This window comes from Pseudopipra pipra, chromosome 8 (genome assembly GCF_036250125.1).
Source record: "Pseudopipra pipra isolate bDixPip1 chromosome 8, bDixPip1.hap1, whole genome shotgun sequence".
NCBI classification, from domain to species: Eukaryota; Metazoa; Chordata; class Aves; order Passeriformes; family Pipridae; genus Pseudopipra; species Pseudopipra pipra.
The window spans coordinates 7,427,694-7,444,213 of record NC_087556.1 but is presented as its reverse complement, the minus strand read 5'-3'; the positions used below and the strand labels follow the sequence as shown (position 1 = coordinate 7,444,213).

General features: G+C 40.3%; 1 protein-coding gene across 5 annotated transcripts in view; it reads right to left on the bottom strand.

The window, feature by feature from the left end:
- FAM13C (family with sequence similarity 13 member C) overlaps positions 1-16,520 on the bottom strand; it is a 60,163-nt gene that overhangs the window by 11,034 nt on the left and 32,609 nt on the right. For 4 of the 5 annotated variants that reach the window (XM_064662412.1, XM_064662413.1, XM_064662414.1 and 1 more), the window contains 7 exons: positions 14,628-14,744; positions 13,129-13,279; positions 12,680-12,745; positions 7,413-7,623; positions 6,334-6,472; positions 4,892-4,973; positions 2,304-2,515 (listed from right to left, as the gene is read on the bottom strand). In XM_064662412.1, coding sequence (XP_064518482.1) covers positions 2,304-2,515; positions 4,892-4,973; positions 6,334-6,472; positions 7,413-7,623; positions 12,680-12,745; positions 13,129-13,279; positions 14,628-14,744 — 978 coding nt within the window. The remainder of the gene's footprint in view (positions 1-2,303; positions 2,516-4,891; positions 4,974-6,333; positions 6,473-7,412; positions 7,624-12,679; positions 12,746-13,128; positions 13,280-14,627; positions 14,745-16,520) is intronic. The other variant, XM_064662417.1, reaches the window with a different exon arrangement.

Genomic DNA, 16,520 nt, shown 5'->3' with positions numbered 1-16,520 from the left:
CACAAGGAGCTGGTGACACAAACAGTGAGAGGTGGCCATCCCCTTGTGGGTTACTGAGCCATTCACAGGCCAATCCCAATTTTCTCTACACCTTCTCATTTAATAACTTCACTCACAGGCTCTTTTGCAGGAGGGATGTTTTGTTCTGGAAACCACATTCTGCTATTTTGTATTCAGGTCTTGTGGTCTGTGCTCTTTAGAAACACTGGGATTTTACTCTGCACCTCTCTGAAGGACACACATTCTCTCATTTCTATTTCAACAGGGCCTTAGATGCTTTCCACAGCAGAACTTCAGGGGACAACTTGGTAGGCTCTTATAGAAACACCATCCTTGCCCAAAATAACTAAATATTGAAAAAAAAAAAAGAAACATTTAGCTGCTATTTACTATACTATTAATGTGGCTCAGATTCTTCTACAAGATCTAAATGTTATATACAAGATAAAATGTTGCACATAAAAAATATCTACAGTAACTGCAAACTTGTGTGTAGCTGAAATGAAGCCTTTGATCTTTGCTGGAACCATCCTTGATTCATTTCGCATCTCCAAGTGCTATAAACCTCATTCTCCCCCAAAAGTCCAGGATGAGTCATAATCAAAATCCAATATTTTTTAATGTTATACTTGGGGAGCTACTAAAATATATAATTTTGAAATAGATCAATTTGATTTCGTGTTATTCCTACTCAAACTTCTGTTCCCCAGCAGTTTGGTGTAACTATTACTAAACACCTTTGCTAACAAACAGTTCTCTCAACACAAGTTCTCTCCACAAGAATACAAGAAGAAAATAAATAAGACCTCTTAAAAAGAGCATTTGAAAATAATGACTTGTGCAAACATTTAATTTCCATTATTCTTTTCTCTGTGAGGATATTTCAAGACAGCACTGCCATTGCACAGATTTAGGATGTCCTCTTGGAAAATCAGGAAAAGTCTAATAAATTGAAAAATTAATGGAACAGAGACCCACACCCAGCTTACTCTTGTAAGAGTTTTTTGGACAGCATTTCCTCACTGACATCTGTTTTGGTGTCATCTGATCTCACTCCTTGCATAATAAAAAACAATTTAAAAACTGAAAATATTATCCTACAGTCTGCACTGTGGGAATTTTAGGACTATATACAGAACAGCATGGTTTTGTTGTCTTCTTTTGTTTTCTGGTTATGAAACACTTTTTCCATTTCAGGTTTTTAAAAAGTAGCATATAAAAAGAAACAATTTAAAAATCAGTCATGTATACAGAGCTCAAGATCTCAGAAGCATGGCATTGTTATGCACAGTTCTGGTTTTTATATAGCAACTAGTTGTTTAAGAACTAAGAATAGAAGCAAAACAAAAATTAAAAATTATCTCTGCTGGATACTCTCTGCTACTGAAATCCATCCAGAATAATTTTTTAGTTCTCACATAGTTTAGCATTTAGTTCTTCATCCCTCCTTGTCCCCCTTGTCCCCTTTTTTGTTCACCAGTTAGAGTCTAAATGCTACTGTCAATGTTTAGATTTTAGATACTTTTGAGGGCTGAATTTATTGCCTTGCTTGGTTCTACAGCATCAGAACAGCAACATCACTGGACAGCAAAAATAGCCCCCCCAAAAAGTATTTTTATGGGTGGGATGTACTGCTTCGGACAACCCTACAGTGTGCTGAGAACGGGAAGGTGCAGCAAAACTTTAAAATACGTAGCAGCTCAAAACCAAAATTAATTACCCAGCCAAGCAATCATGTCTAATGGAATATTGCTCCTAATTGAGAACATGGAAGAGCAGAGACAGCATCAGCACAAGTAAACGTACAAGATCAGAAGGGCAAAGCTGTCTGGATGGTTGTGCTCTCCTCATGACCTCAGACCATTGACTGGGCAGAGGCTTTCAGCATCTCTCAGGTTGAGAGAGGACCTTTATCATCAAAAGAACTTCGGGAAGGTTTTTAGCCATGCAGTTTCTGGGGGCTGAAGATGGGCTTGCTTTTGCTGTCACCATCTTCGCCACATGGGGATACGCAGCCTCAAGTAGGCAGGTTCTAGCAGTGCCTGGCAAACTGTTCTACACAGGCACCTCTGAGCAAAAGGTGCTTAGCTCTACTTGAAAAAGCCTTCTGCACCTCTTTGTCCGAGAAACTCTTCTCAGAGACATCACTTCAGGAACTGCACTAGAGCTCCCATCTCATTAGAGAGAAGTTGCACTGCAGCGCCAGACGACAGAGGATGCACACACCCCCTGAGACAGCTACACACTAATAACCTGCCTCAGGTGATAAAGTCCTGAAGGAAACAGCCATGCTTGTTAAATACCTTAATAGTCTCAGGAAGGTGGAAGTGTTGTCTTTTCTCCTTCAGTCGCCTCAATACGCTATCCATGGTTTCTTCCACTGAGGGAGCTGGTTCCATGCTCGTGGCCTCCTGTGTGCCAGCCTCTTTAGAGGTCCCAGTGCTTTCACAATGGTCATTTCTTTGGGGTGCTGTGGAGGTGCAGTTTTGCTCTTCTGTAATTCTGAGTTTCAGTTCTGAAAGGCAATTTACATGGCAAGATTAGAAAAGATTAGAAATATTTGCAAAGCAGTTTCCTCTGATGCTACCAGAAAACAAACAAACAAACAAACAACAAAACAAAACTTTCCTAGTTTTTGCATACAATTTTCATCATACCACAGATATACAGGAAAGTAATTCTGCTTCACTTTAACATGTAAATCTTTTACCTGGTTAAAGGGAAATCCAATGGTCAAGTGATGAGATGTGTCCATGACAATGAAATTTACAGCACATGTGTAATTCTCTTTTTCCTCCAAGGCCATCTTTGACACAAAAGGGGAGGACTGAAGAGGCACTGAGTTATGGAGTGGGGTCTGGATAGGAATTAGTGCTGAATTTCAGTGGGAGTGAGGTTAAGAAAGGGGCTTAAAAGGAAAAACAGTGAGAAAATATTTATGGGAGGTTAGGTGTGGGGGGAATATGAAGGCAGAGCTCCCTCCTTCTCCTCGCTAAGCCTGTGTACTCTCTGGATAAGTAAGAACATGCCTGTGCCTGGTGTGGGCATTGCTGTCCAAGGATGCATCCTTCACAGACACCTTCCCAAGCCAGAGCAGTGTCTCTGCAGCCTCTGCTCCCCTCTCACCCGAGCTGGGCTTCTCTGCCCTCCTGTGCTGCTGCACAAGGGAGGAGGAGAATGAGAAGGGCTGTGGGGGCCAAGCTGTGCCACAGAGCCCTCCATGCCAGGCTGCTGGAGTACCCAGGTCTGGATAACCAACACTGCAATTTAAACCATCCACCTCCCTTCCAGAGACTGCACTGCCCTGAGCCAGGCTCAGGTGGAGAAACAGCCACTTCCCTAGCCAGAAGAGCATCTGAGCAACCCAGAAGACAGACAGGTTACAGTGTGTCCAAGCTGCCCAGTCAGCAACCTGCCTGGATGTGATAAAGTGTGCGAGTATATTAGCTTGACACCAAGCCAAAGACCCTGGAGCTCCAGAGACCTGCACAGAGCAACGAGGAAATTGAATTGCAATCTGAATTATCTCCTGTAAAATCAGACTTTGTTCATAGCACGCATCTGGCTGGTGCAGCACCTTGGGCAAGGCAGGAGATTGATGGCTCCACATGTGTTAAATTTGTTGAAATCCATGCAGAAGCAGTAATAAAATTTTTTAGCTGTGACAGTCTGAGGATACAGGCTAGCTTGGTAGGGAAAATCAGTATTTTTTAGTAAACCCACAGAGCCAGAAAGGATGGACAAGCCTTATGAATTTGGAGAAGGACCTAAGAAGCACCTGAGTGTTTTCCATTTCAGTTGTACTTGTCATGTTAATCTCATGAATCTCGCTTCACTTAAAAGCAGTGCCATTATTCAGGACAATAAAATCAAGGGTTGTCACAGGATTAAGCATTTTAGGTGTGAAGGTGAGGCTGATCTAGGAACACTAGACCCCTGGCTAGGAGAAGCAATGGTTGAGTCAAAAAGATAATTTTCAGAAAGTTAACTATGTAGATCAGCCATTTCTTCTCACTTGTATTTCCTGGATTTGTAACACAAAGTTCAAGGAAAAACAACAACGACAAAAATAATAATCGTAATGATGATGATGAAATCTTACAGGATAGTACTCAAGGGAGAATTTTCCAGAAGAAATTTACTGAAAGATGAGTTTCTAATTCTTTACTTACCACAATCACAGCCTCTATATCTACATTATTAACTACATCCAGAACAGAGATGAAAGATAGTACTACAATTTATCTAGTAGTGAGAATCCATTTATAACAGGGGAAAAAAAAGATTTAGATAAATTATAAATAGCCTTAAGAAAAAAATCAATCTGTCTTGGCTACATTCTCCCCGAGGGAAAGCATGTGATACACCCCTAGACGTTAATGGAGTGGTTCGCAGACAGTCAAGGGCAAAACCTGACCCTCAAGACCAAATCTAATACCAAGGAAAGATCTGTTCTTATGATCAAAATAAATAAAATCTTTAGAGATGAATATCCTCAATCGTAGAGAAACAAGAAACAGTTGCACCTACATTTGTGCCATTACAAGGAAAGTTTTAACTTCTCTATTTCAGGCACTCATGAAAATATTCAAAATAGCATTGCCTTTTGCATGAATGTTTATAGTGATAAGGGAGAGACGGTGTCTTTGCCCCTTCCCCTTTCTAGCCTTGCTATGAAGGTTGAACTGGCTTACTTTAATCCCTGCTTTCAGGAATCAAGGCAAGTCATATCCCCTAATATCTCTGTTGCCTTTGAAAGCCTTATTGGCATGCACTGTGAAAAATAAGCAGAGCAGTGATGTTAGACAACTGACTCTAAAATATTCCAGGTAGACTCCTACTTCCAAAAGCTTCAGCAATAAAGGGAAAGCGACGTTCTGTTATTATGTACCTTTGAGCTGCTTCCGACCTTTGGCCAAAGCATTCATCCATTTCAGAACTTCAGGATTGGAAGTCTTGTCACCATGGGAAGGCTGAATGCAAAGACAAATGTAAAGAATGTAAGGAAACAGAAGGAATTGAGAGTTAAGTGATCAAACAGACAAAACCCTTTGTGCTCCAAAATGCCCGTAGTTCCCACTGCATGGTGTCACGGGGCCATGCAGAGCACTTGGCTTGATCGTGGCATTAATTTGTCATGACTTGTCTGTGCCCCATTGTGGCACAGTGCTACATGGATCTGGGTGTTTTGTCTCTGATCCTAAAAAAGACCCAACAACATTTAAGTCTCTGACTAATCGGGTAAATAACCTCAGTGACTTCAAAAGGATTGATCAAATACCCAATTTTAGTCAAGTTCCTAAGTGATTTCCAGGATGGTAACTGAAGCTCTCTGTCCCTTGCAGGGATGAGCCCTTGCTTTAAGACAAGGATTCTGCTGGGAAACAGCACTTAAAAAATTTCCACTGACCTGCTTAAATAATCAAATGAAAAAATCCTGTGCTAGAGTCATCTCAAAAGTAGCAAACGACTAAATCTATATCAGTTCTTTCTTTGCATTTAGAAATTGTCTCCAAGTTTAAATCAATTTACACTGGATCTTCAAAACTCAAGACATTTAAAATGGCATAACAGTTTTGCAAAATTAAGCCTCTAAAATATTTTTTTTTCCTGGTCACAGTGTGAGGATTATGTATAAAATGCTTCTCCTGGGAGCGTACGATGACCACTGAGCCATACAATTCACAAGTTTAAGTTTTCAGTCATCAACGGGATTACGAGGTAATATGTAATTAATTTTAATATGGTCAGAAAATATCACAAACTTCCCTATTTCATATTGTACACATTCTTTGATACGTTTAAGCTGCACAATTCACATTACACAAACCAGCTCGATATGAACAATCCTGCACAGAGGGCACAGCGCTCACCACTGACCTCAAACAACCCCCCACAAGTTTTATTTCTCTTAATTTCTGCCATCAGCTTCTGTTGAGCCCCACACTTTGGAGGTTTACAGGAGTCTGCCTGAAAGAAGGAATCTGCACAGAAGAGCAACAGTTTCCAAGCAAATGAGTTCTACAAAGTGAATAAGTAGCTTTTCATCTTTTTTTTTTCATTTTTTGCATCATTTTGGTTCACAAGCCTGTCAGCTACATTTCACTGCTTCACACTTCTCGAAGATGGATATTTTGCAACAAAGGTAATCCAAAGAAAATGTAAATTAGAGTCTCAGAACTACTGCTTACACTGGAAGATGCTAAAAAGATATTCCCTCATTGAAGTTTTTCCCATTTCATTTTACTAAAAATACCCTTTCTTGTATTGTTTTGCATAAGTTTAAATACACTGGGATCCTTGCCTCCCTCTTTTTTTCAATTATTATCTTACCAGGTATTTTTTTTCTTGCTCAAACTTTTCTTCATACTTCCTAATTTTTCTCTTGAGGCTCTGCAAATGCTTGGTAAGTTGTGTTACTGTCTGTGGTTCTTTGCAGTCTTCACAGTTACATCTGGAAGAACTTCTTGGCCTGCAAAAGCCAAAAAAAATAGTTGCTGGATCTAAGAACTGGCTATAATGGTCCTTGCCTTTTTTCAGGCACACTTTAACCCTTTCTTAGCACTTCAGAATTCACAGCTAGGTTGTCTCACAAGATAGAGACAGCTTAGTTTTACAAAGTAAGCATAAAATAATTGCTTTTGCTTGAAGGTACCCCTAGGGTATAATAATGGGTTCACTGTCTGTCTTTTATTCTCTCTTTTTATAATTAATTGTGGGATTTCTGAATATTTTGGAAAAAAAGTTAATCTAGTAAGTCAAACCCTGATCCATTATTTACATTTAACACCCATATCTTAATTCACAAATCTTCCAGCTATAACAGGAGAATGTAATGACATGATTTGCAAAACTAAGTGCAGGGAGTTTTTCATTGCTGGGAATAATCATTATCATTCTGAAGGCAGTTTAGTTTCTGATTATTTACAGTTGCAAATCAACAGATCTGATTATTATCCATATGCAGATGAAGCTATGTATATGAGCTTTTAAGAAAGTTTGATTTCTCTCTGTAACTCACAGCTTGGTTTCTGGAAATCACATATATGAATAGTTCATATGCTGTTTGACACTGTCACATCCAGTGAATGGCTCAAGCTGTAGTTCAGTTACAGCTGAAATTTTTAGTATTATGCCACCTTGTCTTATCACACTGATTACTAACTGACATTTAAAACTGTCCTTGCTAACTCTAGTTAACAAAGATTTCAAACAATGTCCTCTGTTATGACTGAGGGAACACTAGTTCCTATTTATGGTACTGCAAATTATCCATGTCAAAATACGCCACAATATGAAAAATTTCCTGTTTATGACATGACAGTGACTTAAAAAAACCCATGAAGAGTCAAAGGCTGTGGATTGCAGAAAAAGTTCTAAAGACACATAAGAATCAAAATACATTTTCTTACACCATGAAAGGCTGAGCACTTGGTGGAGAAGGGGCAGACTCTGTGTCTAGATTAAATCTCTGGCTTTGGCTAAAGATAGAGCAGCGTGGTGACAAAAGAGGATTGTCTCCATCTGTAATGTGATACAGCAGTCGACTGGTCCCTAGGGAGTGATGTTCCTGTGGGCTGCTCTCCATGTCGTTCTGCCAGTCTCTGTGGGCTGGCACAGGCTCTGGAAAGAAAGTACAAATCAGTGTGGACCGGGGGTCACTCACAAGGTACTGAGCTACCAAGGTGAATGCAAATCTTTCCTTGCACAAAGGCTCAAAGTAAACAGCAAACAGTTCAGCAAAGTGTCACATGCAGGATGAACACGGGACTGAGGATGACAGAAGAGAAGTACAGTTACTGGCTTAACCTAAATCATTTTTGAGTCCCACAGGAGAAGCTAGATGGGTGTGTTCATAAATAATGAAGTATAATATAAAGATGGAGAGTTTCCCAGAATGGCAGCACTACCTGTATTTTCATAGATCTGGTTGCTTTTGAGAGCCACATTTCTGGAGTAGATGACGAGTGTGCAAAGTAAGATTAACTTTGTGATTTATCATTTACTGCCTTGGCGAAGAGAAAGGAAGATCAAATATATAATGTGCCCTGATGCTGAGAACCCCCAGGGCTGCTTGCAGATTTTTGTTAAGGTTTGAAGGAACATACCTATGGGTCTAAAGAACACAGGATATGAAAATAGCAACCACCAGCAGTAATATTCCAGTTAGTTATTCAAGGTAAGTGGGCAGTGACTGCTGCCTGGAGGAGTCATGCTTGTGATACCGTGTTAACAGTGTCTTGGACTGTGAATGGAAACCTCACCCCAGGTGCCTCAAAAGGTAAAATTGTTTTATAGTGGTGATCAAGCTAGAAAAAAGTAGGAATTGGTGAACTTCATCTCACTGGTTCTGTTTATGGGTGACATGAAAACTAATGGGCACATTACAGTGCCTACCTCCAGGGAATATCCAGAGTTCATCTTCCCTTTGCTGTACATGAGTACATTAAAGGGAATAATCATTGTATCTTATTCCTCACCCTCAGTAGTTGTGGGTGAGGATGATGTAGCCTAATCCACATTTTTGCTATCAGATGATTGCAATTTAAAGCAGATTATATTTTTTAGGGAGAAACTCCACATTCATAAAAGTCCTTGCCCAAAAATTCTCTCTGTTTTGCTTTGTTAAAGCAAAGATTATGCTCTGTCTCAGGTGCCCCTACAGCAATTTCCACAGCACATAATATTTTGCACCAGGTATGTTATTTTTTTTTCTAAACCCATTTATATATACAGCTTTTTAATTCATATATTTTAATTCATATATTTAGTTCATTTATTTTGGATTTCCAGGCAGCATGCATGTGATTTCGGATCAGTGTTATATTTTCCAAATGGCTTGCATTCTAATACATTTCACAGAATCTTTTTATTCAAGTCTAAAACTGCACAGGAAAACAACTGTACATGGATTTACTCACAGAAGAACTGGCAGGTTTAGGTAAGTTCTTTCACCTTCACTTTCTCTTGATTTTCTCCTTTGCACATGGGACATGACATTCCTATGCTGAGTGGGTATTTCTGTCAGGATTTTAATGGAATCTTTGCATTACATTTTATTTGCCCTCTGCCCAAGAGATCCCGAAGCTGCAAATCCCTATTGCTGCACTGGGATAGTGGGGGAAAAAACAGCTCTGAGTGGCAGCCTTCACAAAAAAACAACTATTAATTTAACATATAATAGTTACAATGGCCTAAAATATCATTTTATTGGGCACTATCCACCCGTTTTTGCTTTACAGACAACAAAAAATCCTACTGTATAATCACAGTTTAGTCTGTCATGCAAAAGTTGCATGTGATCTTTGTATCTATAAACTCATCTACTCTTGGCAGCAGCATCAATTATAATTATGTTAAGCATTTTCATGATGAGACAATGTGGCTGATTTTTAATTCCAACCTTGCACCTTTCCTCTAAATACTTCATACTATGAAGGTCAAATTCCACTCTCCAAGGTACCAGAGCAACACCCAAGTCTCCTAAATCATGTGTGAGATTCAAATCCTCCCACAGAGAGATCCAGAAAGGCATCTGGGAGAAGCAAGGGTAGAGAACTGTACAAGCCATGGGAAATCAGGTACTGACAGCACACAGTGATAATGGCTGGAATAATTGCTGTTCTGCAAACAAAAGTGTTATCTCTTTTTGGCAAGTACTGTCTACTTACCCTGTAAGATTTTTTAAAAAATTATAGTTTTGGTTGGGTTTTGGTCTGCTGTTGTTGCTGGGGCTTTTTTATTCTGAAGATTGTCAATGAGAAGAACCTGGTTTCCTTTCTTTAATTTCACCATCTTTGAACTTCAAGAAATATACAATCACTGTGAAGTGGGTTGACTAAGAATAGTTTCACAGATTTCTCATGCTCTGTTATTATTAGGAATAAATTCTTTTATAGTCATATTAAGTAGCAGTCCCCTCACTGTGAAAGGAAAATGATGTGGTAAAAAGATCAGCTGGTCTGTGTATGACAGGTGCAGGAAAGAACTTTCCAACATTTGAACTCTGATTTCCTGTGGACCTAGAACTACCCAGGAGACTGTACTGCTGATAAACCATAGGGTCACAGACACTTGCTCCTTTTCACATTTACAACCAGGCGATTTTCCTGGAGCCAACCCAGTCTCAGAAGTGGAAGAAAAGCACACATTCAAGACTGAACACTCCTTGAAGATAAATGCAAAGGACAGGTAGTGGCTGGTGCAGCTCCAGCGTGAAAACACAAAACTCAAGGAGGTTTTTTTATTCAGAAAAGGAGACAACCTGCATGCCAGATGAATTTGGGAATATTTCCCAAAGGCCAGGGCACTTCCATTTCCTTGGCACCAGGGCTGTGCACACTGGTGCAACTTTGGTATGGCCCAAGAAGGGCTTTAGTTCCAGCCCTACTACAGGTGCATTAAATTACTGCCTCTGTTCATAAGTGGTCAGCAAATAATTCAAACTGATTCATTCACACGGCCTGATTACTGTCATAGTGAAACACCTCGGTGATGACAAGTTCTAACCAACCACATTTTTAATTAAAGCTTAAGGCCATCATCCTGGTTCCAGTTCTGCTTAGATCCTAAACAAGACTCTAAGCATTATCCTGAGAGCAGCCCATGAACTGACCATGTGTTCATGTGTCTGGTCTAATTTTAGCCTCTATTTTTGACAAAACTGAGAATTAAAGCCACCTCTACCCAAGCCAGTAAGTTGCCCCTTGGCATCTACTCCATCTCATCTGCTGGACAGGACTTAAAGCCAGCTTTGCTATCTTATGCAATATGTTCATAAGATGGACTTCATATGGCAACAAGTCCTATGGTACGACTCTGTATTTATGCCTGTGATATTCTCTAAATAAAACAATAATACACTGAAATCTCTTGTATAGAAAAAATAATATGCATCTGTAATGTGTTCAGCCCTCAACGTGTAATGTCTGTGAATGCTGCTACCAGGATTTTTAATTTCAAGGCCATTTAGAACTTCTTGTAGTTAGGTTCAGCTGCTCACTGCTCAAGTCATATATTTGATGTGTACTAATATCCAAAAGCTATAGAAATTACACCCTGCTCTTCTCTGTTTTCCCCTTTAAGAAACTAGCTTAGTAACCCCCAGAAATTCTTTATGGTCTTACTTTGGCAGCTCCAATTCTCTTTTTACATATTCAGAAGTAAACTGGAAATTGCTGACTTTGGTCATCTGTTGCTGTTCATCCCCTTAAAATTTGCATCCTGGAATGCCCTGTCATTTTACTAGACTGTTCTCTTTTCATTCACCATACATATGATGCATACCTTTCTAATTTTTGTTGACTGGGATGCAAATGAAAGGATTGTGTTTATTTTGCCTGATTCATTGAGGAAAGGCTAATAACTAGAGACGTAGCATAGATGGCACATTCTCTGAAAACTCTGCCTAGGCTGGTACAAATCTCTGGATTCCATCCAAGTTTGAGCTGAAATAGCCAAAAGTCCCATGTGACAACTGCACCTTAACTCAGGGCATCAGAAGTTCTCAGTAGTAATTTAAAAGGCAGAATTAGGGCCAGCTCTGCCTGTGCAAAATGGCAAGTTGCTAAAAATACCACAAACCACAAAGCAGGTTAGCAGGAACGACTGCATGTTAAAACCCATTAAATAGGGAAGCTTTAACTAAAGCAAGAGTTGGAACTGCTGGAGTGACAGAGCATGCTCTCAACTGTGCAAGAGAAATGCTACATCATGCAATATTTCCCCAAGTAGCTGCATATGGGCAAATGGGAGCAGAGAGGGTACTGGAAGTAGAAAATCTAATCAAAACAGCAAAAATAAGTACAGGAAACAATTATGGACCATCTAACAATGAACTATGAAGCTACCAGAACAAAATAATGCGGTAAACTACTGGAAAGGAAGGAAAACCCCACCCTGTCACAAAGGAAAGGGGTCACTGCAGATTTCGGATGAGCTGCAAAATGTCTCTGTGCAGCACACACATGAGACCTGTCTCTGCCTCAGATGCACGCCCAGGCTGGCACCAGCCCAAGTTCCATACCTGTATCCAAGAGCTATTAAAGTATTTGCCTTGCTGGGCTAAAGCATTCCTGGTTTTTTGGTGTTTTTTTTTTTTTTCAGCTAAAACCCAGGACATTTAGCATTTTCACATTCCTTCATTTTTATAATAATTTGACTTCTGCATACCTTTTTCCTTAATTTTGCAACGCAAACCTCCAACTTTGGAATTTCTTAAGCAGAACACTATCACTTGTGATTTTTTTTTTTTTTAGGTAAATAACATTATTTTCTGCTGAAAATTCTTGAGCAAACAGCTTCTAAAGTAAGTTCTTCTGAACCCAGATTTATTCTGATATGAAACATCAATTGCAAAGGGATTTACCTACCTGCCTTAATTTGAACCACGCATGGTGCACAGTTTAGGTATTTGTGTATTCATGTCACTAGTCTGTGAGATGCATTAGTCATACTCCTTTGACCTATTTTTCACGAACAGTGACTCCTCTTCTGCTGAGCATCACGACTCTGCCAAGCCCTGGGACTGCAAGCTATGAATTGACAAAAATAGTGCCGAGCCTTGGGGCTGTTTATTTCCATATTGAGGAAAGAGGGAAAGATAACACACCACAGTTTGCCCATATGTGTAATAATACGGGTTCATGAATGATTAAAATCCACATGCTGTACAACTCACCTTCGCTATCTCTCTGCTGATGCATTAAATTAAAATCAACAATAGGAGAAATGAAGTGATATTGCTCTGACAAAAAGAATGACAAAAATAGAATTACATGATATGGCAGGTGATCTCACACAATACAGACATAGGAAGTAAAGAGCGTAAATTTACTTGGAAAAAAATAGCAGATTCAAACTGAAAATAAAAGAGTCAGAATTCTTAAAACCTATCTGAAAAGCAAGACTCTCCCTCAGAAAACCAAAGGGTTACAGCCATTAATTTCTGTCCTTTTGAGAGGTATCACCCCCTTTTCACATTACACGGCATTTGCGTCAGGAAATGGTGCTTTGCATTAGCTCTGCACCGTTTCCCGGGAGGACCGGCTGCAAACCTGATTTTAAACTGCAAGTCACAAGGCTCTTTTACAATTGCAAATGAGAACACCCCACGGCGGGCCCGCTTACCTCCACCGCCGGCCCCATCAGCCTGCACGCCGCTCTGCGCTGATGGAGGGGCTGCGTCCTTGGGCGCCGGCAGCTGGGGAGTTTCCTCCTGGCTTGGCAGGAATGCAGAGCACAGCTCGCTTTCCAGGGCTTGCAGCTTCAACAAAGAATTCTGCAGACAAAAGCAGAACATTGGGAATGGATGGAGAACGACAGGAATCGGCAACAGCGCTTCAACTCCCGGAGCCCATGAGCGGTGCCCGCGGAGGGGTGTTCCACCGGCTGCTCCGGGAGGACGTGCAAGGGAACAAACGTGCACTGTTCCACGAGTTTCTTGACTCCTGGTTATTTAAGTCCCAATTTACATGGATTATTCATGACACGTGGGAAAGATGACTTCGTCAGCAAAAGACGATTTATTCTAGGGAGCCAAACTGAGGTGGTGTCCCTTTTCTTGGGCTTGGAGCAATACATTAGGGAAGTATTTCATTCATTGGCCTGACATCACGATCTGATGACATTATGTCCCTCCCCATTTACCATTCATAAAAAACCAAATCTCCCTCTCCAGCTTGTGAGTGCAGTACAGAGCAGTGAACAAAGAGTTACTGAGAACACGCTCCCTCGTGGGATCCTTGGAAGAAGTATTTTTTAATTGGCTTTTTTAGAGGTACTTCACTATGTAGACATGGCTTTTGTCTAGGTGCTGCTGATTCTACAGAGCAATTGGGTCATTTGCCATCCACTGCAAAGGCAAAATCAACACACCATTGTCAGCTGCTGCAGACAAGTCAACGAGGACAAGGTTTGTTATCTATCACAGCACTTCCAGCTACTGTGTCACGCTTGGTCCGTTCCTCACTTTAATGCTGCATGCAGTATTAAACTGTACAACCTGACACAAGCATCTTGCTGTGATGTAAATGCCGTGAAAGCCCTAATCACCATCTGACTGGGCAAAATGAGTCACTACCCCCACGCATTCAGATCCCCTATCTCAAGGGAAATACAGCTTACAACGTCATAGAACACAATCACACAAGGCTGTCTGGATAATTAAGCAGCTGCCACACACAGAATATACGTATAACATTAAGTCACCCAAGTGGTACATATTTATGAAGAGCATTTTCTTAAGAAAATAATAAGAGTTGCGACAGAAAGAAAAATCCTCAAGTTTATGCCCTAAGAAGCGCTTTTCCCCACTCTGAAACCAAAGTATTGATTCATTTAGTGAAAAATGAATTTGTTTATCAGCCTGATTTCCTTTGTGTAACAATGTCACCTACGCAGTCAGTAGTTTAATATGTCTTTGCATTATCTTTATTGTAAGGCAGCCCTTTTATAAACCCAAGGATGACAGTGGCTTTAGGTTAAAAAAACCCCCACCAAACAAGTTTGCCTGAAAACAGCAGGGAAGACTTTCAGCTTTGATCCTTTCATTTCTTTTACTGAATTCAAGAAAATTATGGAAACCTTCTCACCCCCAACAGCTTTCAAATGGCAGCGAATTTCCTTACCAAGGGAAGGGTGCTGACTTGGACCATACCCATGGCACTGTTTTGGGAAGGGTTTTCATGACATGACAGGCCTCGTCTTCTGCTGTCTCTCATCCCAGATAAACCCAAACAAAGTGGCTGTGGAATTGTCAGAGCAGATGGGAAGCATTTTACAGTCATTAATGTCATCTAGCAAAAGATGACTATACCAGTTAAAAACCAGTGAGGACTCTGCTCCCAGCCTGGACCTTGTAATGAGAACAGCTGATGAAAAGTAGGGAGAACACAGATGAACAAACCAGAAGAACATACCAATTAGGAGAACATGAGTGAATGTCTGACAGAAGTACCTAACCTTCAGGTACTGTTACTTCAAGCATTTGACAAGAAAAATCTCCTATCAAGAAAATACATTCACTTTGCATCACTATTTCTTATGATACATTAATATTTATGGGAAGTTCAGTATAAAATCAGTCCCACAGACTACATTGTTAAACATTATACTTCAGCAATGCTTCTGCTGTAATTCACCAGCTGGTTTATATTCAGTTGCTCTAAATGATATTTTTCACCCATCTGGGGAAGGTGGGTGGATGGCAAATTTCCAGTCACTGCCAAACACTAAAATAATTCATATAATAATAATAATAATAGAAATAGCTTATATATTTTCATGAATGTGCCCTTGACAGGGATTTGATGTAGGGAGAAAAAGACTAAGTAGCTTTGATCGTTTTGATGTTGCCAGGGAGACGATGAATTTGGAGTGTGCCATCAACCCCACCTTACTCCTAAACCACAGCTGAGTCCTGTGGTGCTGCCACAGCACATCACCCATGAAAAGTCACCACATATTTACAGGAACACACATAAGGAGACATGGCTTTAAGCAAAGGCCAAGCACAAAGCTGCCCAGGGTGAACCAGGCAAAGAAGTGGCTAAACACGTTAGAAGCCAAAACAAACAGCTAAAATACACAGACGGAAGAGTTATGCCTTGGTGAGTACCACCAACAATTTTAGTAAGCTCTTATATGAAGAACCAGTATGACAGAAGTAATTTAAGCTGTGGCATTCTATATCTGCTAACGAACTCAGCTCAAACACTTCAGATTTGATGCTCATTCCAGCTGCCCTCTGGTGCCCAACACTATTGTTTCTTATGCAGTAATTCCTGATCCATGATAATGCAAATGAAAGGACATATTAATATTTAAAATTGATCCTGAAATTTCTTTGGAAAAATAACCATATTGTTGCCTCTTAAGAAGAGTATCCTGAAAGTATTGAAAAAGAAGCAATTGTAATTGTCTTGGACAAAGGCTTCTTATCTCTTCTTATGTCCTCTTAAAGCAGCTGACAGTTCAAAGATCTTGAGCTATGCCAATTCCACTGAAGAAAAAACAAGGTTCACTATTCTAAATAATGGAAAAATAAATACATTCACAGGAAGCTGGAGGAAAACAGGGAGAGAGACAGTGTAGTGCTAATCACCTGTTTGGTATTTTTGATAATGCTTTAAGAAACCACAGACATTAAAATATCATACCTTTGCCTGCTGGAGAAGTCACAGTACAAAAGGATTGCCATTTGCAGAGGAAGCTCAGCCTGTGGTAAAGTCACCATCTCTACAGACAAATAAGCTTGTAGCCTGTACCCCACTGACCATCTCTCCTTCCAACCAATTACTATCAAAAACACAGAGTGGAGGCCTTAGGGCAAGGAATTACTGAGATGGCAGATAATCCCTTACAACCAGAGATAAGCACCACCCGCTGTTAAATCCCTCTGGAGAATGGGACACTGAGAGAACAAATTCTCCCAATGCATCACCAAAATGCTATGGCAATCAGTGGCAGTGCCCTGAAACAGCCTATAAACTTTTTCTTGGTGGGTGCCATCAGTAACCCCC